Raw genomic sequence first — 23,556 nt, 5'->3', positions numbered from 1 at the left:
GAACAACATTTTGACTTTTACGAGGCGACGAGTGCCCATCGAAATGATGGCGCGTCTCAAGTATCAATAAGCAGCACAAAATGGGCGACTTGTTGCCCTCGTCCCATGCAAAACTTAAATTTTTGGCTTAACTTTAAGAAAAACGACTATTCGTAATGAAGAATGCTCTCCGAATTTTTTGTCATTTCTTACCAGCCTTTTTTTTCCTATTCCAAGATTCTGTCTGCGATTTTTGTATGCGCCAAGCCGAGTCTTTCGTTTAAGTATTTTTTGGATATTTTCTTGCCTTTTCGTTTTCATCGTTTTCTTTTTTTTTTTGGTGCCAAAGCCCACGCTCAGCGCATTATTCATGTAACAGACTTTCCAACTGAGAACTGAGCGGAATGGAAAGCACAGAAAATACGAACGAATTTATAGCTTAAGCCTTAATTTGCAGCATTTGCTTTGAGCACTTGATTCCATCCTGCCACGCTATATGTATTTATAAGTAATTTCTCGTTTTCTCGCCACGTTCTCTCGCAGCGGACGAGGAAATCAGCGATAAGGCATCAACATGCGGCAAATTGCTAATATTTCTATCCGTGGCTCTTGTGATACTCACATTACCCTTCAGTCTCTTCGTATGCTTCAAGGTAAGATTTATGGTAAAGATTTTTATAACAAATTCTATATGATATATGACATTGAAAGTTTTTACTTAAAACTTTTTAGAAATATGATAAGCTTGTTCTTTCAACCAAAACCATCAGTATCATATATATTTCATAACCCTCTACATCTATATTTAAAATAATATATATCCCCTTTAAGGGAATTGTTATTTTTGGCACCTTTTACGCTTCTACAAGATTCAATTTCATTTCACGAACATCTCACTCATGTGCCACATTTTTCAGGTGGTGCAGGAGTACGAGCGTGCGGTTATCTTCCGTTTGGGTCGTCTCATGCAGGGCGGTGCCAAGGGCCCAGGTGAGTACTCATTGCAGGTGAACAGGTGAGCGAGTGCAGCTTTCCGGGTGCAGGGGAGCAAGTGGGCTAGGAACGATTCTATGCAAATTTTAGTGCCGCTCGCTGGCGACAAGAATTTGTGTTAATTGCTGCACTTGCTCCAAATTAGCGACTCTGGGGCGGTGGTCCTCTGTCGGTGTGCTCTGGTTTTGTGTTCCCATTCCGGGAGAGGAAGAGATTAGGCAAATCGAGGCGAACTTCTGCACAGCTAAGACACTGGTCTACAAGGTTTTTTTTTAAATCGACAGAAAATAAGAAAGAAGATCTTAGATAAAAAGATGGAACTAATTGTGATCTGAAGTATATAAAGGATAGCTTATAAATGATAAAATTAATGATTGCTTTTTAATGAACTGATTACTGATTAATGAACGCTTTTTAAAACATTATCTGTAAAACTAATTAGTCTTGAAAGGATTTTAAAACTTAAATATATTATCTCTGGATGCAATTCTTAAAATAAAACTAAAAAAAAATAGTTTAATCTTTAAACCAAAGTACCTGCTTGTTAGTGTAACCTTTAGCTTACTGACATAACGAGCGTATAATGCATCTTGGCCGTAATTACAGGTATCTTCTTCATCCTACCCTGCATCGACTCGTACGCCCGGGTGGACTTGCGAACCCGCACCTACGATGTGCCACCCCAGGAGGTAAGTTCCGGTGGATGAGCCACAGACCGACCGTGGCAGATGCTACAATTGCCAACTGCCTTCCTCGATGTTGTTGTTGTTTTTATTGTAACAAGCGTTGTTGCTGCCCGTGGGCAATGCAATGGCAATGCAAATTTTTTTTTGTTTATGTACTTCAAAAAGTCCCCCACACACATACGACAAGTTAAAACGATGCCAAGTAAAGCAGAAACCAATTAAACTTTTAGCTTTGCCACAAGTTATTCCAGCCAACACGTTTGTTAACAACAATTTTTTGGTTGCATTTTACTTTCCACAAAAAAAGATACAAAACACACACACACACAGAAGGACTCAGGTGCAGATATACACCAACACACACCAAAGACAAGACACGGCCACACCGAGTTTTTGGGGCTATGTTGGCGGAATCCGCAAGTGAAGTTCGGCTGAACATTGCCGGAATCAGAGTTGTTGTGTTGATTCTGCTGACAGGGCACCCACACAAGCACACCACGACACAGCCACAGACACATACACACAGCTCCCTCACACACAAACACCCACACTGATACAGGATACGCAACTGGAGCGTGAATTACGCATACGCAACGTTGTCTTCTGTTTCTTCGTTTCTCTTTCTTTGACTTTTCTCTCTTTTTTGCTGGTTCTTGTTGTTATTATTGCTGTTGTTGCTGTTGTCTTCGCATGTCACGGTGTTTACTTTTGGTTTCTATTTTCTTGTACGTTTTTCGTTCATTCTTTATTTCCATTTTTTTCTGTGTTGGATTTCTTCCTGAGAAACTGTATTTCTTCCTGCTGCAGCCTTTCTATGACTCCCCCTCTATCTCTGTCTATCTCTATCTCTGTCTATGTATCTTCCCGCTCTCTATGTACACGTATATCTATGTCTATTGCTATCTGTATCTATTAACGTATCTATCTCCACTTCCCGCCAGCTAAAAAACCTACTTACCACAACAAAAAAAGCATTCTCAAGAAAAACTGAAACAAGTCTTTTCACACAAACTGTATTTTTAGTTTAACGTAATTAATAGTTTATTTTAATTCTACCCCTTTTTTTCGAGTGGCTGCAGTTCATTTTGTTTTTGTGGCCACCAGAAAAAAAAGATAATTTTTTCTAGGGTCACGCCCAATACATCAAGTCAGTGGCGTAGACATAATTTTTGGTTTAATAATTTGCAATGAAATAAATTTCAAAAAAAGCCTACGTACGCCACTGCCACACAATTACACGTTAAAAAAATCTTACACCCACCTACCATTCAATTGCTCTCTCTACTGTCTCGTTGTTGTTGTTGTTGTTGGTAGTCTTGTTGTGTATCCTATGTATAACTTATATATTTTAAATACTTTGTATCGTACTTGTTGTCGTATTGAAGTTGAACAATGTTGCAGATTTTTATTATTATTGCCATTGGTGTGCACTCAACCACACTGCCACTACTCACACATACACACTCACTAACTGCCAGCCTCACCTTGCTCACAGATACATATTAAAAAATGGCATACACACTGACACCCACACCCACATCTACCCCACCACAGATACACAAGAGTCTCATCAAGATACACGGCTCGCTCCATTTATTTTTGGGAATTTTTCGGATTTTTTTTTTTATTCAGCGCCAGCAGAAGATGCTGCCTTTAGTTCACTTACATGATCTTTATCCCAGGGTCCACATTTTTCATTTTTACCTGGTATATATTTCATTGTTCACTTGGCAGACTTAAATGAAATATGGAAAAAACGAGCGCCCAGTACAGTAAAGTAGAATGAAAAATTCCGATGCCGGGCAAAGTGAATTTAAGATAGAAATAATGGCGACTGGTTCGATTTCAATCCGCTGGCTTTTTCCACCATCTTGCTGACGTCACGTGGAGCAAACTCACTCACTCACACTCATACAAACACTACACACATACCATAACACCAGAGTCAAAAGTTTCATTGAGTTCTGTATCCCCTTCTTCATATTTTTTTTTGGTTTATCTTTTTTTTTTTTTGCATATCTGCGATTTCGCCAGCATTCTGGTGTTCCATTTGAGTTTGTTCGGTTTTTGTGTAAATCGCATGAAGGCCACTGCGGGTAAAAAAAAAGAAAAACACTGAGGCAACACCAAACCAAGCTCAGTCATTTCGTTGACGTTGTTGTTATCGTTGTTATTATCCACAGAGAAACATGCAGTCACAGAGAAACACATCACATCACATCACATCACACATACATTATACATTCACCCGAAATCTCCCTTTAAGTGCATACGAAATGCGATTTTTGCGCATCATTTCGTTTCACTTTCATTTGGTTTCCTTTTTCGGTTTGTTTGAATATTCATTTTTTGAATCGTACCGTATCGTATCGTAATCGTAATCGTATTTAGTTTTTGATGTCTTTTGAACATTAACTTCAAGTTATTACAATTTGCATAGTTAAAGCTCTGATTGTCTCTTGCAATTAGAAATGAAACAACCCAAAAAAAAAAATAAAAAAAAAACCAAAAAATATCAAAGCAAAGTGCCAGAATGCATATCAACTGAAAATTCTATCTCTCTCTATCTATCTGTCTCGCTCTCTGTGTTCAGCCGAGCACCACATATGCATATGCAAACGAATTGGTGGGCGGGGGCGGGGCAAAACCACTAAAGAACTGTACGCATTACGCATTGGCTCTCTCTCTCTCTCTCTCTCACAACACCCAAAACCCAAACCCCAAAACCCCAAACCAAAAAACCCAGCCACACACAGCCTCACTATCTCTTTCTATATCTGTCTCTATCTATCCTATCTACCCCTCTCTCTCGCTTTCTTACTTTCTCCGTCCCTCTCTGTATGTCACTCACTGTCTGTCGCTATCTCTATCTGTCCAAAAAGAAAACTTGATGAAGAAATGAATGTCAAATGTTTGTTCACTGAACACAGGGTGCAGCACGCCAACTTAAACAGAAACTTCAACTTTAATCCCTCTCAGCCACCCACACAATGCCAGATACAGATACAGATACACCAAATACACGCACACGCACACAGATTCAAAATAAATATCTTTAGGTATTGCGTAGCTTTAAAGAAATGCAAGTGGACCCCCGAAAACCATAGCAGAATACTCTAATACCGTAATTTGCACACCACCTCCCCACCACCACTACTACCACTACCACCAACACCAATTCAAAAAATAATTCAAATTTTTTCAAAACCGCCCATCCGTTTTTTGCCTTGCTCACTATCCTGCCAAGCAGCCACAACCGATCTCCATCACTGCCTCTCTATCTCTCTCTCTCTCTCTATCTCTGTCTCTATCTCTGTCTCGCTGTCTAACTATCTATGTCTCTGTCTCTATCTGACTGTCTATCTAACCCACTCTCTATATATATTGTACTCTATATATATTCTACCTCTCTATCTCTATATATAAAAAACAAAAAACATATATATTGATTTTGTTACTGAGCTATGTAAGTTTTGTTTAGCAAAACCGATTGTTTTTCCATATATCAAAAAAAAAAATAAAAAAATAAAAATAAAAAAATAAACAAAACCGGAACCAAACAAAGCAAAACCCCTCAAGACAAATCACACAATATTAAGAAAAAAAAAATACTATCAAAATGCACTTATTTGATAAACCCCCCACTTCTTCCCCCCTCGGTTAAGCGTTCAAATAATTTTTGAGAGCATGCTAAATATATATTTCCATAAATGTCTATTCTAAAAAGCTTTCTAACTGTCTTAAACGAAACGAAAAAAAAACCAAAATACCAAAAAACAAACAAAAATCAAAACATGGTCTAACTTAAGTTCGAAACTAGACAAAACCAATGATCAAAAACCAAAAAGTAAACCATACAAAATACCACACACACAAAGCACACACAGACATCAAACATTGTCGTTTAGATCACACGTTCTCTCTCTCTCTCTCTCTCTCTCACCCACACATGAACACACATGAGCTTTTAGTTTTTGACAAAAAATTAAAAATAAAACATATCACCACCACCCCCTAAAAAAAGAACAACAACAATTATGTATTGTACAACTAACTAATTAAACCGTTACAATTTGATTTGTTTGAGCGCAAGCAATGGACGCACCCCCTAAAAAAAAAATACCAAAATGCTAGAAAACACATTCTATATATGCGATATATGTATATCCGCGGCACTGCGTATGTATATATAGGCACATATATAGGTGTGGAGGTCTGAGCAAAAAGAGCAACCCATGTCGAGTTCATCTATGTGTGTTTTGCGTGGTTTAGGCTGTTAAAAAGTGGTAACTCAACTCCTGCACAACTCCTGCAGGCCAAAAAAGCCAGAGCATTAGAAAACCAAAAACCTAAAGCCGCCGCCCGCCCGCCAACTAATATATATCGTGTTAGAATCGCAACTGTAACTGTAACATTAAAGTAGCTAGAGTAAAAAAAAACTAAAAAGCAAGTGCTAGCGCTAGATACAATAATCCCAGCATCACAGCATCAGCATCTCAGTAGTTGCCCCTAGACTAAGCCATAGACAATAATTTAGTGATAAAGTTTGAGCTGAAATGCAGACCAGAAGAGCGAGGGCTGCCCCACTCTGACTCTGACTCTGTCTCTTTCACAAACTAACTCTACTCTACTTCTCTGTCTCACTCTCTGTCTCTGTTGCTAACTCTATCACTCGGCCGTAGTCGGTAGCTAACAAACAAAGATAAATATTTTCAGTTGAATCCCTTTGCAAATCGAATTAACCGAAAGTCATGTCAAGTGCTGGCCAAACTCAACAGCAGAAACTGTGCAAATTGTAATAAAAATAATCGAATTATGTTTATTGAAAACTCACTAGTTTAGGTGTTACAGTGTATACAAGTGTATGAACTATCGTTTCAAATTTTCATTTTCATTCACATCCGCCGCCCTCCTTTTCGTCTATCCCGCTCTACCTCACTACCTCTCTCTCTCTCTCTCTCTCTTTCTGCTCTCATTTCTATGATTTCATCATTGGATCCTGAACATTTCTATTTTTTCCATGCCCCGTTGCCATGCCCATCTCGATTCAAACTATAAAATGCAATGAACAAGCCAGAAAACAACTTATCCAACCCACTTCACTCCACCACCGAACCACCGAACCATTAAGCCACCCAGCTACACAGACACACTCACAGGCACTGCCGAACCACCCAACCACCCAAAGCAACCCAACTAACCCAACCACCCGACTATTGTTCGAAATAATAAGCCATTGTTCTAGCCAAATTGATTTAGAGCTTTTTGTCCTTAGACAGGCAGCAGCAGGCATTCATAATGAAGTGAATCGAGCATGATTATCCGCTACGAAGGTATGCCAGCCATAGAGCCTCGATGCGATTCCATGGAATGCGCACACAATGCTCAATTGAATTTGTCGATTATTTGTTTTGGCTAAATTGAACAAGTCATCATTCAATGGTAGTGCAATCCGATGCCATTATTCCACTTATTTTGCAGGAGAATTCTCAAGGAAGTCATTTTAAATATTCACAATTTATTATCATAATAAATCTGAAGGCAAATAATAATCCCAGTAAAGGATATTTCTTGCTTTGTGGGTCTTAAGGACATTGGTTTTCTTATTCAATTAATTAAAACATTAAAATATCACGCATACGCAGTGTTGGGCGAAGCAGTTCAGCTATTCAAATATTACGTATACGCAATGTTGGCATACAAAAGTGTAAGATATATAAAAAATTTACAAAAATAAGCTACGAATTAACTCTATAAACTATTTTATTAAATAAATGACTCAACTGATGTTACTCATACGCACCGTTGTCCAAGTCGTTAGGGCTTGCCGTCGAAGCCCAAAAAAGTATGCTAAAATTTTCAGAATTTTTTTAGCAAAGAATTTTTCCCCACAAAATGAATGCAAGGAAGCTTCCCAAATTTAAATTCAAGACCGGCATTGCAAATAGAAACACTTGTGTCCCAATCTTTCCGGACTGCTCACATTTCAGTTGATTTTCATGGTAAAATGCCAGAGATTTGCCCAAGCCAAGCCCAACTTTTCGCCCACGTAAAGGGCAGACCCTCGAAACTGCCCGAGTGGAAACGATGACACTAAACAACATTGACACCACAGCTTCAGCTTCAGCTTCAGCTTTGTAGGGGCCGTAAAAAGCGGTCTAGACTACGCCGAACAATGTTTGGGCAGGTCATAAAACGTAAAGCGTTTCCCTCTGTGAGAAGGAAAAACTTTGTGCCGCCAAACAGGAGAGCTTGTGTATGCGGGATGATAGTTTGGCATAAGTTAAGCCAACTTATGTCGAGGAGAGGAAAAGAAAAATACAATTTTGAGAATTCGATTTGGGCAGGGCCAGTAAACTTATGGAGTGGATGGATGAAAGCAAAAAGAATCCACGTCGTGGCCCCAGCAGCACCCACAACCCACACCCAGAAAAAAAACCGAAAAATGTACATAATCTGCCCACGACCCCGTCACATTTAACCCTTCTACCCCCTTTCTTGATAGAATTTAAGACATTTTCTACAAACGATTTAATGCCTTTGGTTGTTCAATTTGTTTCGCTTTTGAGTTTCTACTTTTCGGCTTATGATTTGCGCCTCTTACACTCGTTAACTTGTATAATTTGTGCCAGTCCAGCACTCAGCCACTCTCTGTACAATAACTTATACACTGTAACCGCTGTAACTCTTGGGTATGCCCCACGTATTGCTGCATAGCAGATAATCGAATACCACTCGAGCACATAAAACTTGTGTCTGCAAATTGCTAGGATAACTCTCGCTGCTACTGCTGCTGCCGTTGCAATTGCAGCTGCCGCCGGATAAAGTTCGCTGAATGCAAAACAATGTGAAAAGACTTTGGGACTTTTGGGATGCGCACAAAGATACGCGTGCAGATACAGATACAAATACAGATGCACATGCAAAATGCAAAATGCAAAGCACAGACACAGTCACAGATGCAATAATCAAAATGGAAGCACTGCCTTTGTGGATGTGTGTGTTTGTGTTAGTGTCTGTGTGAGTGTCTTTCGGCATTGTCTGTCTCAGGTCTGAGGCAAAAGTTTTGCACTCCCTGCACTTAGTTCTATTAGAGGGGAAAAAAAGCGACCCGGCCAAGAAGCCAGCGATGTTCAAGTCAAGTGCATTCGCATTATACCACCCTCTCGGCTATGAAGTGGCCAGCCACAGATACAGATACAGATAAAAGATACAGATACAGATACAAAATGTTTAGCTTATCACCATAGTAGCCTTCCACCCACATGTGTATATATGCAAATTTCAAAGCGCGTCTATTTGTATATACGCACATATATATCTTAACGTCTGTGAATGTGTTTGTTTGGCAACAATAACAAGCGAATAATAAAAATAACTACAGACCAACTACAACAATAGCAGGAACAATAGAGAAAGCAAGCAAAAAAAGCAATGTCCCCAAACCAAAACTAAAAACAAACAAACAAACAAATATGAAAAAGAAAAAAACGAAAACCCACTGCATCTTGTAGGTTCTCACAAAGGATAGCGTTACGGTTTCGGTGGATGCAGTGGTTTACTATCGCGTATCAAATGCAACGGTCTCTATAGCGAACGTGGAGAATGCTCACCATTCGACCAGGCTACTGGCACAGACTACTCTACGAAACACAATGGGAACTCGGCATTTGCATGAGATACTCAGCGAGCGTATGACGATTTCCGGCACAATGCAGGTGAGTTCAAACCAGTTGACAGTTGCCAGTCGGCCCGGACCGCCGACGAGCTCGAGGCTCTCTAGAGACGCGACTCCATCGAGCTGCTTCCTCTAATTTACTTAGTTACCCCGGCAAACAAAAAGAATATATATGCATATACATGGCAAAAAATAATATTTCAAAACAACAAAGGCGGGATCTAATAGCTAGACTTCATAGTGAGGATAGTCGCAGGATTTATTATTTTTTTAAGCATTTTTAATTGAATAAAATAATTAAATTTAATACAGAAAAATCCTCCAATTCAATAAAAATCAACTTAATCGCATTTAATATCCTCGCTGCCATTTATAATTATATTTAAAATTGTAATCACATTATTTCCCCGCCGTGTACCAGTAGGAAAGACATCGCAGAATAAATGCAGCCACCCAGCTACTTTCCAGTTCCGTCTGCTGACAGATGACATTTAAGCTGCTGCTTACTGCTCCTAATTATGCAGCATAAAGCTTAAAGTTTTGCGGTAAAACTCCGACAGCGTAATATTAATTGCGAAATTTAGCAGCTGCCAAAGGCGGTGTCTGTCGGCGGCAACCGTGCCTGGCATGAGAATAATCTCGGAGCCAAAACGCTTTTTCATCGTTGCAAATTGAAAGTGCAGTGGGGAGGAAGGCAGTCAGCCACACAGCCAGCCATCCAGCTACCGCATATCTTAGCAGCTGCCAACTTAACCCAAATTCCATGGCCTGCCTGGCAACGGGTAGTTTTATTTATTTATTTTTCATGCCATATGAAAAATAGTTCAAAATCAGGCGAAAATCTCGAGGAGCATCAGTGCAGCACGTCGATGCGAGCATGTGCAAAATGCCAAGTTGCAAGAGTTTTCAGCTCCTTTCGCTCCGCTCTTGTCGGTGCCAAGTGCTGCATTTTTAGTTTTTCATTTCAAGGATGCTGAACGACCCACAAACAATGTGGGGTAGAAAAGCCTGACTAGGCAGGGGAGGGACGAGAGAAGGTGCAAATACAAAAAAAGCAAAACCAAAACAAAACTGTTAACGACCTGAAAACGCGTGTAAACAAAAACTAATGTAGTTTCTACTGCTATTTCTCATACGGCTCATCCACCGCCAACGACTCTACAAAACCCACCAATCCACCGACACCACCCACGGCCCCACCACCTGGCGTCCAATCATAAACAGGTTCAACTCGACGAAGCCACCGATGCCTGGGGCATCAAAGTTGAACGTGTTGAAATGTAAGTAGCACAGCTTTTTTACCCCACAACACTGCACCCCAGCTCCGTGACACACACTTGCAATGGCAACCTGGAAAAGTTTCTATGTCAAGCTATAAAAGTAATGTTATAAACGCTTTGCCCCACCTAGTCGAAGTTGATATGCTCTAAAGGACATTCTAAGCTTTCTGGGTTTACAGCTAAACGGTGATTTCTTTGAGTGGGTAGATAAGAACAAGTGCATTCGAATTTTAAAACCCATTTTAGGGCATTGTAAAAAAGCGAAATAAGACGTCTGTTTAGGGCCTTAACTTTAGGCAATTTTAAGCTATTCGATTTGAATCAAAGGACCAAATAAAAATGGTAAAGACCACCTCCACAAAGATACTATTTTGATAAATGATTCCACATCTGCATTTGAAAGTACGTCTGAGGTATCCTATGAGGACAACAAGCTGGGTCACATTTATGTAACCATCTAATCGAATAAAAGTTGTTCCACATTTAGTAATTTACCACCAACTCTTCGTTGTGGAGGACTCCTGGGACCGGGGCTTGTCCCAGCTTTATATAACATCCAAATTGGTTAGTTTCCGACCCGCAAGCCCTGTCATAGTCCCGACAAGGACACAGCACAGCACTCCAGCTGGTTGGTTATTTGTTCTACCATTTTTCTGGGCATTTATCACAATAACGCGGGATGACAGACGGGAGGTGTTGTGGGTGGGCTATGCTGCCCCTTTGTCTGCTGTCAGCGAGGCACCGTTGTTGTAATTTATTATTTGCCGCTCACGGGGGCAAGTGGCTACTTTGTCAGCTTCAGTTTGGCTGCGCCAAGTTGTGACGTTGCCATGTCAAATGCTCATACATGGCCAGCAATATGGCGGCCGGGAATAAGGTAGGAACAATACCAACAATACCAACAGCATCATCACCAGGAACACGGCCAGCAGCACCGGCTGGTGTTGGCCGTGTTAAAACAGCTGCAACAACTTGACGCGTTGACGGCTGAAGTTGGCCCTGCTGTTGTTGTGGTTTTGTTTATTCCTGCGGCTCCTACCTTCGCCTGGCCCCATTCGGCTCCATAAAATGGTTTCATTTTATGGCTGTTGTTGAATATTTCATCACTGCATCTTCATAATAAGGCGAATGTGCTATGAAATCGATCAGCCGGCTTATAACCTTCTCAATTGCCCAATAAAAAGATGAGATACGATGTGCTACTCTTGAGTAATATTATGCCATTTGAATTAAAGACAAGTGGGGAATGATGTATTATATTTTTGCTAAATTAGGCTTTACGCCTTGTTATCCATGAAAAAGCAAATGCTTTTTGAGGCACAGCTGAATTAAAGATGCCCCATTTAGTCCTGCTGCTGGGAGCATTAGCATGGAACTTGAAATATTTCAGTTGATAGCTGGCCATTTAACACTCCTTGAATCCTAGAATAGGAGCACTCGGAAAAATGTCTACTGAAAACTTTATAATTTTCTGGTTGTGAGACCTATTTATGGTCTTTTTGAAAACATCCTTCATTTTAAATCTATCCGCAATATTTTTTACTGATGAGTTCCCAGCTTTTAAAAACTCCACAAAAAGGTTTCAGCTCCAGAGTCGCACCTTAATATCCTTTCGAAGACTGTTCTCTTCGTGTAGAAGATCTGTGGTAGTAAAAATGGTCTTAGCTTTGAATTACGAGTATTTCCGCTATCTGCCAACCACCCGCTAATCTCGTTTTTTTCATCGCCGGAACAGTAAGGACGTGCGCCTGCCGGTGCAACTGCAACGCGCCATGGCTGCCGAGGCGGAGGCCGCCCGTGAGGCACGCGCCAAAGTCATCGCCGCCGAGGGAGAGCAGAAGGCTTCGAGGGCGCTGCGCGAGGCGTCGGAGGTGATTGGAGATTCGCCGGCCGCCCTCCAACTGCGCTATTTGCAGGTGGGTCACTGACATCCGAATCAATTTACCAAGGACTTATCTATAATTTACAATGTTTTCTGTTTCCCGACAGACACTCAACACCATATCCGCGGAAAAGAACTCGACGATTGTGTTCCCGCTGCCCATCGACTTGATAACTTATTTCCTGAAGACCACAGAGGCCACCACGCAGCAGAATGCGGCAGCGGCTGTGGCAGCAATTGGCAACACACCGCCACCGTTGCAACTTGCCCCGCAGCAACAGCCCCAGCAACAGCAATACCAGCAGCAACCGCCACAGCAGCAGCAGCAGCAGCAGCAACAACAGCAGCAGCAGCCGCCGCAGCAGATGCAACCGCAGCAACTCTACCAACAGGGTCAACAGATCTCATCGGCGATGTAAGACCGCCAAACCGAAAAAGGATATGCTGTCGGGCTGTTTAAATCAAACCATCCCAAAACTGACATCGGGACAGCATTTACTCAAAAGTCATTGCAATTCATAGCAACCAAAATGTAGTTCTTAACACCGAAAAGTGCGATTCGAAATGCATTCGCCAGCAGCTGGCCCAAAAATATCCGAGGGTCCTTTATAAAACCTAGACTAGTTTATTACGAGGCGATAGAGTTTAATATTTGTAGCTTTACGACCAGAGGATGCAATTCTTTATAAAATACATGGGAATGAAGAACCGACGAACTGGCCATATTAAAAATCAACTATTCAACACAAAAAATACATATTCAAGTCACATAAAGGTTAAAATAATTTAAACTCATAGAAAATATTCTCGGGTCGGGCAGGTGAAAATTCTAAAACCAACCAGTTTTGAAAATCTCAAATTCCAAGATTCGAAATAGTCAAAAATGGTTGGTTTGGTTTTGTATTTTCACAAAAAAGCAACTGTCTTGTCCCTTGAGATTACCAACGTTTTTTTTACTAGAAATCATACTGTTGAAAAGGCAATGAAATTGTATTTTTAGCCTCCCATTAGTCTTTCTGTCTAAAACTATCTGTCGAATACTCGAAATGCTTTATGGTTTTATAATAGAAACAAGGAATGAAACCGGTGTTGAAGGAAACTTATCTTATAGAACAGTGTTGACGAAAGTGTTTTGTAAATGTATAGCTTTAAGGTGTTTGCCCTGTTAATTATGGATGACTCGAAATATTGCTGTAAACTTAGCTCTGCATACATACGTATATGTATAAGACGTGATTGGTTATGCCTCGATGTATATTAGAGAACATGTTGGTACGGTACACGATTAATTGGTCCCTGATAGGACCCGGATAACTCTAAAAACTAATAGTAGTTCTGCCTGTGTATGAAATGTGATCGGTCATTCAGTGTACACCCCGCATTCCTATCTAAACCTTCATATTATGAATAGTTACTTAAACTGTTATTCCGTTTCAACTAGAATTTGCAATCGATTTGTTCGATTCGATTGTTTGGACAAGGTGTTGGAGGAGCACCCCATTCAACACATATGGCTACCATGGAGCCTTACTTAGCGCCAACCGATGGTGACCCCAGATCAGATCGTAGGTCCAGATGCGAATGCCAAACAATAAATAAGAGTAATACGAATTTATTGTACATACAATAACCAGATAGAGCAATTATGCCGTACAGAACTGTTTTACCCAATACCATTGAGACGATATATACGCCCCCATATAGGATATACATACATACACCTTTCGGAAGATCTTCTCAGTCAGAATAGCGAACCAAAAAACCGATACATAGCATACATTTTCAGTAGGTGTCACTTAAAATAAACACTAAAAATTATACCAAAAATGGGAAAATTAAATTAATCTAAATCGAGTTAGCGTCAGTCCTTTCAAGTGCATTTGCAACACAGAAACGTTTACTTTTTAGCGCACTTCATGGATTAAAAACGAGTTATTGAATTAATTATATATACATATACAAAACATAACGAATTACATATTATGTACAATTTTGCCTTTGAACAATTTTTAAACGGAACGATTTCATTATTATATATACATACATGTATTAAACCAGGAAAGGTACAATAAAATCTCTGCAACTTTTTTGGTATCCAAAAAAGCGAAAACACAAAATCAAAACTGGATTTTTGGATTGAAAATAGTAAGGGGGAGTATTTTCTAATTAAGAACTCAGAACTTAATTAAGATGGAATAAAACACTTTATTTTTAGTTATTAAATATCTTTCAATTTTATTATTTATTATCATTATTATTTGTATTATGCATTACACACCTAACCGACTTAACGGACACATTTCTATGATTTTACATAATCTAAATTCAGTTTGCATTCATATTTGTTTCGTGAATCTGCGTATTAGCCATGATCCGTATTACATGTCAATCCTCATTTATTATTTCTATATAATTATTCATTTGACGTTATTAATCATTATATTATTAGACAATAACTACCGCTGTGGCGGGCGGCGAGCGGCGCATGCAGCACGACTGCCCAGGCAAAGGGTGAAAAATTTTGTAAATCTTTCTATTTGATTGCCAGTTAGTAAAAAAAATTTGTGAAATTTCATTCTCGTATTTTGTGGTTGATGCCTCGCGTGTTGCCTGCGCCGCTCACTGCTGCTGATGCCATTGTTTCAGTTTTTTATTTTTTGTTTTTTGCAAAATTAGCCATAATTAGTTTTGGTATTATTACTTTTCAATTTAATTTTCGCTTTATTCTACATGTTATGTCAAGTTTATATACAAAAATTCATCAACTACGCTAAACAATTTCAGTTTTGCCTGTGAATTATAACAATATTTCAATTAATTATTTGCAATGATTCCGTTGTGGTTAAATTGAATGCGATTTCATACAATGATTGGATTCTGTTTTCTCGCTAGTTTTTAAGCCTGGCTGGTTATCCTATAAACTGATTCGTGTGTGTGTGGGTGTGTGTGTGTGTGTGTGAAATGCTTCGAGTTGCCGTATAAATGTTCTTTACAAATACATATATCTCAATACGAAATGCTAAACTTTGGTTTTATGCTACAGAATGTGCACACAATGGCCAACACAATATATGCTATATGTACTATATAATCTGATAAACGACAAACTAAAACTATAACAAAACTCAAATAAATTAAATAAAGTCTCCTCCAATCGATGTTCGATTCATGTGTATATGGTTATCTGTTCGTATTGGACGTCTAGAAGCTAAGAGATGTGTGTATTATGTGATTCTGTGTTCTCTGGTCGATTGATTGAAACAGATCGTTTTCGTTACATTTATCATGTGATATTTTGCATTTGAAACCCTTGAGATAGCAAGTGATCCGTATCCGTATGGCTTGAGTCGGGCTATTGATTTGGGGCTGTACGCGCGTACGCGCAAGGAACAGCAGGTCTGGAAAGGAACTAAATGCGGGCCAACGCTGCAGGTTGTACATCAATAGAGATATATCTAGACTACATGGACAGTGCCCAATTGTGTTTAGCTTGTGCTTAAGTGTACGAACGAAAGTAAACAATAATTTTGGCATAAACCTAAATGTACTATAAACATTCATTGGTTCAATTGCTAACAACGAAACGTGAAATGCGTTATTTTTCTCTTTTTATAATGGATTTGTACAAAATGCAATTTTCGCTTTTCATTTAATTTCCTTACTTTTCTTTTCATTTTATTCTTTCTTTTCTTTTCTTTTTTAGCCTCATCTAATCGAGGAAGCAGCAAATCAATATATTTTTATTCTCATTCGGGTGATAGATCATTTCCGTTCAGTTATCGGACATGGAAGTAGAGACGAGACGAGGGTTACGCCACCTTATAAGTAAATGCCATCATTGGAGTTTCTCATTAGCAACAATTACAATTTAAGTTTCTTTTGATTTTTCGATTCGGACTGATTGAGTCAAATAATTCTTGGCTTAGTAGATAGTCTTGTGGTAGTTGTTTGTGTCTGTTTGTGGAAAGTATCAGAAGAAAGTATTCATCAAAGGGAGGATAAGATCAAAGAGTTCTAGTTATAGAGTGGATTGGATTGTTTATACATAAAACCTAAGCACCGATTAAAGTATCGTTAAATCGTAGCTGTATTCGACTTGAAATTCAATAGGGTTGCCATCAAATTCATTTGCTTTTTCTACCCACATCATCATCTGTTTCTCGTTAAGCTTACAAAACTAGTTAAATACTTTCTATTTCCATAGTACATACAGTTAGGTATATAAATTATAAAATAGTTTTGCGTGTAAAATATAAAATGTAGTTTTTCCAATTTACTTTTTTTTTGTTTTTGGATTTTTTTGTTTTTTTTTTCTGAATCATTTAGATACGCTTAAACACATACATATACCATACATATAGAGTTCGTGTAGATGCACGTGTGTTGGCTGGTATGCAACTATGCCATTAAAAAGTCTTAAGAATTATAGTAAATATGCATATAAATGTATAATATGTATGTATAACTTTATATACTATATTTATATATCGTACGACGTGTGGTTGTGTGTATGTGAGGGTGTCAAGGTGATGTGTGGGTGTGTTTTTGTGATTGTGATTAGGCTGGACTCTTAGCTTAGTCTTGCACCTCTCGATACGGCACCTCGGACGTGACCGAGAAGGATTCGAAGTAGTGATTCAAAAACTCGAACGTGGGCCGCTTCTCGGGCACAGCATCCCAACACTGCAGCAGCAGCTGATAGATGTTGTCCGGGAAGTAGTGATTTGTCGGCTTCGGCATACGGAATCCGCGCTCAATGTTCTCGATCACCTCGCGGCTGTGCATGCCCGGATAGGGCACTTGTCCGTACGTGAACAGCTCCATCAGTAGGATGCCGTATGACCAAACGTCCGACTTGATGGAGAACTTGCCGTAGATGATCGCCTCCGGCGCTGTCCACTTCACCGGAAACCGGGATCCTTGCTTCGGGCAGTACTCGTCGTCGGCAATCACGCGTGCCAGTCCGAAATCACAAATCTTTGCCACATTATTCTCGCCAATGAGGACGTTGCGGGCCGCCAGATCGCGGTGGATGAGCTGCTTGGACTCCAGATACTCCATGCCGCTGGCCACCTGGGTGGCTATGTAGATGAGATCCTCGAAATGCAAGTAGCGGCCATCGCCTTCACGCAAAAAGTCCAACAGACTGCCCTTGGACATGTACTCCTGGACAATGTAGATGGGTTCCTCCTGAAAAATCAACCAACAAAGGATTAGAAACAAGGTAAATTTATGAAAAATGTCACACAAACCTGCGAGCAGACTGCATAAAGAGCTACCAGGCGGTTGTGGCGGAACTTCTTCATGATAGCCGCCTCCTGGAGGAAGGCAGCCGTGGACATGGTGCCCTCGCGTAGAGTCTTAACAGCCACATCGATGCTGTTGCGCCACTTGCCGTAGAAGACCTCGCCGAAGTTGCCGCGGCCCAATTTCCTCAGCAGCTGAATCTCCGAGCGAGGAATCTCATACTTGTCACGCAGCTCCGGTCCCAGGTCCCACATCTGGGGCTGTGGCTTGGGGCAGGGACGCGACAGTATGTGGCACAGGCCAAGAGCATTTTCTGGAGATAAGAGGGGAAATAATAAATTATCATTCTTATTTCTTTTTTTTCGCATTTCTTTATAAGCTTACTGCTATAGGCCATGACCAGAGCCTGGAGCGAGGGGAAGGTCTGATTGGTGGCAATGTAGTAGCCTCCGTTGTCCAGCGGCTTGATGCGATAATGCTTCACATGATACCCACGTCCGTCTTCCCAATCCTTCACTGACAGCGAGTAGCCATTGGGATTGTGCTCCGAAGGTCGGACCAGGAAAGTGCCACGTGGATTCTCCTCGGCCAGTAGAAGCTTGTCGGCTTCCTTGCGCAGCACGTTCTCAAAGAACCAGCTATTTTGGGGAGAACATAAAATATAGTTTCATTTTGCATATAATTTTTAGACTTACTCTTCGCTGTTGACGCTGCGCTCCTCGGCCACAAAGTTGAGCGGGATGAGACCCTCCTGGCGGGTGCTCAGATTCACGACGCGCCACCAATCGGACTCGGTGTCGTCGATGACCTCCATGCGGTCGCCCTTCATGAAGCTCAGATCGGACTCATCGCGGGACTTGTAGTCGTAGAGGGCCACAACCACTCGTTTGGGCATCACACCAGGCACGCCGGCTGGAAGGAAGAAGCGCAGAGCGGGAATGAGGTCGAGTTAGTGGCAATTTTCGTCTGGCTGGGTCGCAAAATTTGATTTGCGTCCCTAAATTGCAATTTATGGCGACAAATTGGGAAATATTATTTTTTTTACTGCCGACATTTTCCTATCTTTTCGCCTGAATTGCATCAAAATTTAATTAGAATTTAATGAGTTGGGAATTTAACGAGCAGTTTTGGGGATGAGTGCCAAATGCAAATTGGATAGCATACTTTTTCGGGAGGCCATATATCAGAGCGCAAATAAACAAAACAATTTCATTTCGCAGGCCAGGCCAGGCCAGCCAGGGCCTGCTTGCCAAGCCACAATTTTTGGCACTGGCTTGCATTTGGCTAATTGATTTAGCCCACAGCGAGGCAACGCATAAATAAAACTGCTCTGTACTTGGCTCATTGCTTTCCAGTCGCCTTGGCCCTCCATTAGCCAGATTCCCCCACATCTGGGTGCTGACAAGGGCTGCGGCGGCACAAATCACTGGCCAAGCACTCAACCTTTTGAGGGTTTACACGACCTAAGCGGCTTTACTGGCCCGTATGTAACATAGTACTGTCATGTCACGAATAGAAATAGCAGCCCAGTTAATCGGCTGCCAGCGAGGTCTCAAATGTGAACTAGTGACAGGCGGGATCAAAATAATTCAGCTATCCACTTTAATGCTAAAGAAAAGTGACAGGGCCCTCGGAACTTCCATACAAATAGCTTAATCCGTGGAGGTAAACGCGTAAGAGAGCCTCAATTGGCAACTCCTTAGGGCCGCATTGGGCCACCAACTCAATGTCACGTAATATCGTATGCACTATTCCATTCCAAGGTGGCATTAAACTGGAGACACTTGCCACCGACAACTGGGGCACGCATCACAGAGCTGGTCTGGTCAAGGTTAACGACTGTCATCGTGTTACCACGACCCTACTGCAAATATGAGAATTGCGCTGCCACCTGCGGCAAATAACTTGACTCCAGCTCTGAACCTCCAGGGAGGCGAACTCTAATTATGGCACCAGGTACGACTGCCTGGCTGCCACATTATGCAAACAGAAGGCCAGCCCACCCGGACAACCCGCCCAACCTGGAGTAAAGGCCAATCTTTGCGGCAGGCAAAAAGTCAAATTGCTAATTAAAAGCTGAAATTATCACCCCACCCTCCGCCGGCCCCAGAGATCTAATTACTAATGCATGATAATACTTGGGCATACACTGTCACATATCCGAAAATTACACTTTCCTAATTGGAATCAAGTTAAGTTGCTATATTTTCGGGTTAATCTCCGAGAAACAGAGTTTAGTAGCTCTCTCTAAACCTTTTAAATTAAAACTACATACATCTTCCTTAGTATTACATTCTTTCAGTGTATATACTTTTATTTTAGATTACCTTTTAACTATGTATACCTACCTGTAATTACTAATGCATGATAATGCACAAAACAAATTCGTTCGAATTGGGAAAGGGGGAAAAAAATGTTATACTCACTTGGTGTGGTGCGTGGCCTGATGATGTCAACGCCGCCCTTTCCGCCGATTTTCAGGGGACCCCGGTGATTGGGATCCGGCGTATAGCGCGAGTCCAGGGAGCCACCGTTGTTGTGCTTCTGGCCGAGAACGCCGCCCATGTTGCCGCCGCTGCCGCCAGTGCTGTTTATGTGCGTCTGGCCGAAGGTGTAGTCGGATTTCTTGAAGCCCCCAGTGGGATAGGCCAATGCCAGTTCCTGATCCTGATGCTTGCTGCAGCATTGGTTGCCCATGGCTTTCTCAATACTCTCAGTACTCCAGCTGCGAACTAGCTTGCTGACTTGAGGCTTGCTGGCGAGTGATGATGTACTTCAGTGTTGCTTGAGATAATTTTTTATGTTTCCTATTCAGCTTCAGTTGGTGCAACACATATTTGGCATATAACGAGAGTTTCTTGCAAAAAATGTCTTAGCAATAATTATAAAATTTGTTTACGTCTTAGCCGTTTGCCTAGTAAGTAGTTTAAGCTATCAGTCGAGTTGGGCCCCTGCCTTAAGGTTGCATCAAAAGCTGCAATTGGAGGGCATTTGCAATTCAATTCATCTACCGATCTGTATCTGTATTTGTATCTGTGTTGTCTTGTTGGCCGAGTTGCAAAAACGCATTTCGTGTTGGTCAGTATAAAAAGTATCCACAAGGCTGCCACATCCACATTCACATTCACAGCTGCAACTGCTGCTCCTTGACGATTGGGTTGATCCTAGCACTGTGTGTCCTGCCAGCAACTTCAGCCAGCGACCATCTGCACATTGTCATCAGTCACCTGGGAGAGCAAACAGAGAACAAGAACGGAAACCGAAATTAGTTATTGTTGATAAATATTCATTACATAGCCATTTGGCCAGACAAAGGACTCTTGCAGTCAGCCAGCCAGTCAGTCAGTCACTGACCCGTGTCCACTCAGCTGGACCAATTGTCCGGCATCCTGTGGCTCCCTAAACGTTTTTGGCACATTATTACACTTCACTGGCCCGAGAGGCCAGGCCAGATCCCAAACAGCTCCAGGGTTCATCAGCCCTCAGGCGGATGTGAGATGCCAAGTGATTTAAATATTAAATGTCAGTTAGTTTAATTTCATTTTATTTGTTAATTATTAAGAATTATGACAAAATATCATACAATATTTATTTATTAAAGAAAACTCATCACTGCTATCACAACTATCAACTGGAAAGGCTGGGGCAAGTCACCACTTGCCACCTGCCTGGGGCAACAGTTGCACAAAACCGCAAAACAGCAAATGCAACAGAAACTGCTGCTGCTGCAACTGCAACCACAACAACATAAGAGAGACAATCGTTTGAAAGGCTGCCAGCTGGGCAGGCTCAGGTCCTCCTCCGACCTGGTCTCGGGTGCCATTGTCTATTGACTCAAGCCTGGCAGGCATCTGTTTATTGTTCAATTGGATAATTATGGTCTCCAATGCGGGGTCGACATCAGGCAGGCAGGCAGGCAGGCAGGATGTGCAGGCACGAGTGGTGGATGCAGGGGCGTGTTGTGAGGCCAAGGTTGGACCGAACCGAACCACTTAGGAACAACAATACCCGGCCATTTGGAATGGATGGATGCCTGCTGCAGTTTCCAATTTTAATTGTTATTGTTGCGCATTTGTTGTGTGTGTGCGCAGCTGGCATGAAATTGTCGCTCGGATGCCAGTAGCCAGTTACCAGTTACCAGGATGCATTTGCAGCATTAGCTAATATCCTGAATATCCTGCCATTGTCTCGCTCCAAATGGTATGGCAGGCCGTCAATTATTAAAGCCATGTTTAACCCGAGACTACCGAGAGACTTCAGACGACATTCCAAGGCGAACACAAGTGCACTTGAACAAAATTCTATTCTTCTAAATTATTCAGTATTTATGGCAAGCACTGTTTAACAGAATTAATTTCTTCAAGTGCATCTGCATCTCAAGAGCAATAAAACTTGCTGGAAAGTGTTGCTGGCTCGACAGTGAAGAACGACAACACCGCCCCAGCCCAGTTGTCCTGAAAATTATGCCAGGACATCTGTCTGAGTTGTGTTGGCGCGCCGTCTGCCTTTATTTTATTGTCCCATCGACTTGACAAACACAACGTGTAGCGCTTTAAAATCCACCGCCACCAACAACAACCATAAAAGTTTGTACGAATTTGCCTTCGTTTGGCCATAAAAAGTCAAAGTTTGTTTTTCGGCGAGTTCATGAACCCACAACCACATCGAAAAGTTTCCCCCGTGGGGTCAAGCAACCTTCACTGAGCATTGCAACAAAAAAACAAACAAAAAAACATAAAATATAAATGTATATCTGCGAAAGAGAGTAGCCGTAGCCGACATTGAAGCTGCAATAATGTTGGGAAATTCTATACAATTATGGCTTTATGAGATGTACTTTAAGAGTCAGTGACTGGATTAGTTCGTATTATTCCCACAACAAAGCGGGAGCAACAGTTGAGGCAGCTTTTGATAAGATGATTTTGATGGGATGATGAAGTTGAAAGGCCCCTGACTACTCCAATTAAAAAAAAACTCCGCAGAATCTTGGAGGGAAAAAATTAAAGCAGATCCGAGTCCTTACCACTATTCCCATTTTTCACACTTAGTCCCGCTGGACAGGCTATCTTTTTCTAAAAGATAGAGCGATTTATAGCCGAAAAGGGCCTTTGGGGATACCTGAAGTTGAAATCGAAAAAATATACGAATGTATCAGGGCCGATGGGCTGATGGCCAGCAACGAGAAGGCAAAACAGCAGTGAGTGCTGCCAGTTACCAGTTTTGGGCTGCCACGCTGACAAGCAGTATCTACCCAGCAGTACTGAAATTCCTGGCCCCGACTTTTCCGGCCCGAATGTCAAATTTCGATCGAAAAACAAAAACAATTCAATAAGGTTTGCTCTTCGGACGTCAAAACACAGTAGGCGAACTAATTCTGCCGGCCCTCTGCTGCTGCTAGAGTTCGAAATTATGCATATTCGATATTAGTTATTAATCACTAATATTTTCTAGTCATTGTAAATATTTGGCCCGGAAAACTTTCACCCCATGGTTCAATGATTAAGGTATCTGCCTGTTAATCGTAAGGTCGTGGGTTCGATTTCAAGCGGGAAAGACTTTATTATGAGTTGATTTTTGTTTACTTTAATTTTTTTTTTAATATCGCAGTCTCAAAATAAACTGTTATATTCAATATTTTTTTTAAATGGGGATTCTTAATAATTGAGATTGTTTTAAACATGCAAATTTGTAGAGGTATATTATAGTCAGTCACAAAGTACGCGCGATTCCTTGATAGCTTAGAGGCGTGCATGTCGGTCCAGTATACAAAAGCACTAAGGTTCGAATCCCAGGGTGAGTAATTATTAAATA

At 41.2% G+C, this 23,556-nt stretch overlaps 2 protein-coding genes across 13 annotated transcripts in view; one reads left to right on the top strand and one right to left on the bottom strand.

Annotated features, from left to right (window-relative positions):
* LOC6507708 (band 7 protein CG42540) overlaps positions 1 to 13,543 on the top strand; it is a 36,990-nt gene extending 23,447 nt beyond the window's left edge. For all 10 annotated transcript variants that reach the window (XM_014909930.3, XM_014909936.3, XM_014909931.3 and 7 more), the window contains 7 exons: positions 523 to 632; positions 897 to 969; positions 1,579 to 1,661; positions 9,173 to 9,376; positions 10,561 to 10,616; positions 12,352 to 12,532; positions 12,606 to 13,543. In XM_014909930.3, the coding sequence (XP_014765416.1) occupies positions 523 to 632; positions 897 to 969; positions 1,579 to 1,661; positions 9,173 to 9,376; positions 10,561 to 10,616; positions 12,352 to 12,532; positions 12,606 to 12,917 (1,019 nt within the window). In that variant the 3' untranslated portion in view covers positions 12,918 to 13,543. The remainder of the gene's footprint in view (positions 1 to 522; positions 633 to 896; positions 970 to 1,578; positions 1,662 to 9,172; positions 9,377 to 10,560; positions 10,617 to 12,351; positions 12,533 to 12,605) is intronic.
* Positions 13,544 to 15,170: 1,627 nt separating this feature from the next.
* LOC6507355 (tyrosine-protein kinase Src64B) overlaps positions 15,171 to 23,556 on the bottom strand; it is a 42,446-nt gene continuing 34,060 nt past the window's right edge. For all 3 annotated transcript variants that reach the window (XM_044714516.1, XM_014909687.3, XM_001956148.4), the window contains 5 exons: positions 20,172 to 20,972; positions 18,441 to 18,657; positions 18,130 to 18,383; positions 17,751 to 18,058; positions 15,171 to 17,688 (listed from right to left, as the gene is read on the bottom strand). In XM_044714516.1, the coding sequence (XP_044570451.1) occupies positions 17,074 to 17,688; positions 17,751 to 18,058; positions 18,130 to 18,383; positions 18,441 to 18,657; positions 20,172 to 20,442 (1,665 nt within the window). In that variant the 5' untranslated portion in view covers positions 20,443 to 20,972 and the 3' untranslated portion in view covers positions 15,171 to 17,073. The remainder of the gene's footprint in view (positions 17,689 to 17,750; positions 18,059 to 18,129; positions 18,384 to 18,440; positions 18,658 to 20,171; positions 20,973 to 23,556) is intronic.

Source organism: Drosophila ananassae, chromosome 2R, assembly GCF_017639315.1.
Source record: "Drosophila ananassae strain 14024-0371.13 chromosome 2R, ASM1763931v2, whole genome shotgun sequence".
NCBI classification, from domain to species: domain Eukaryota; kingdom Metazoa; phylum Arthropoda; class Insecta; order Diptera; family Drosophilidae; genus Drosophila; species Drosophila ananassae.
This window is presented reverse-complemented; position numbering and strand designations above follow the sequence as displayed.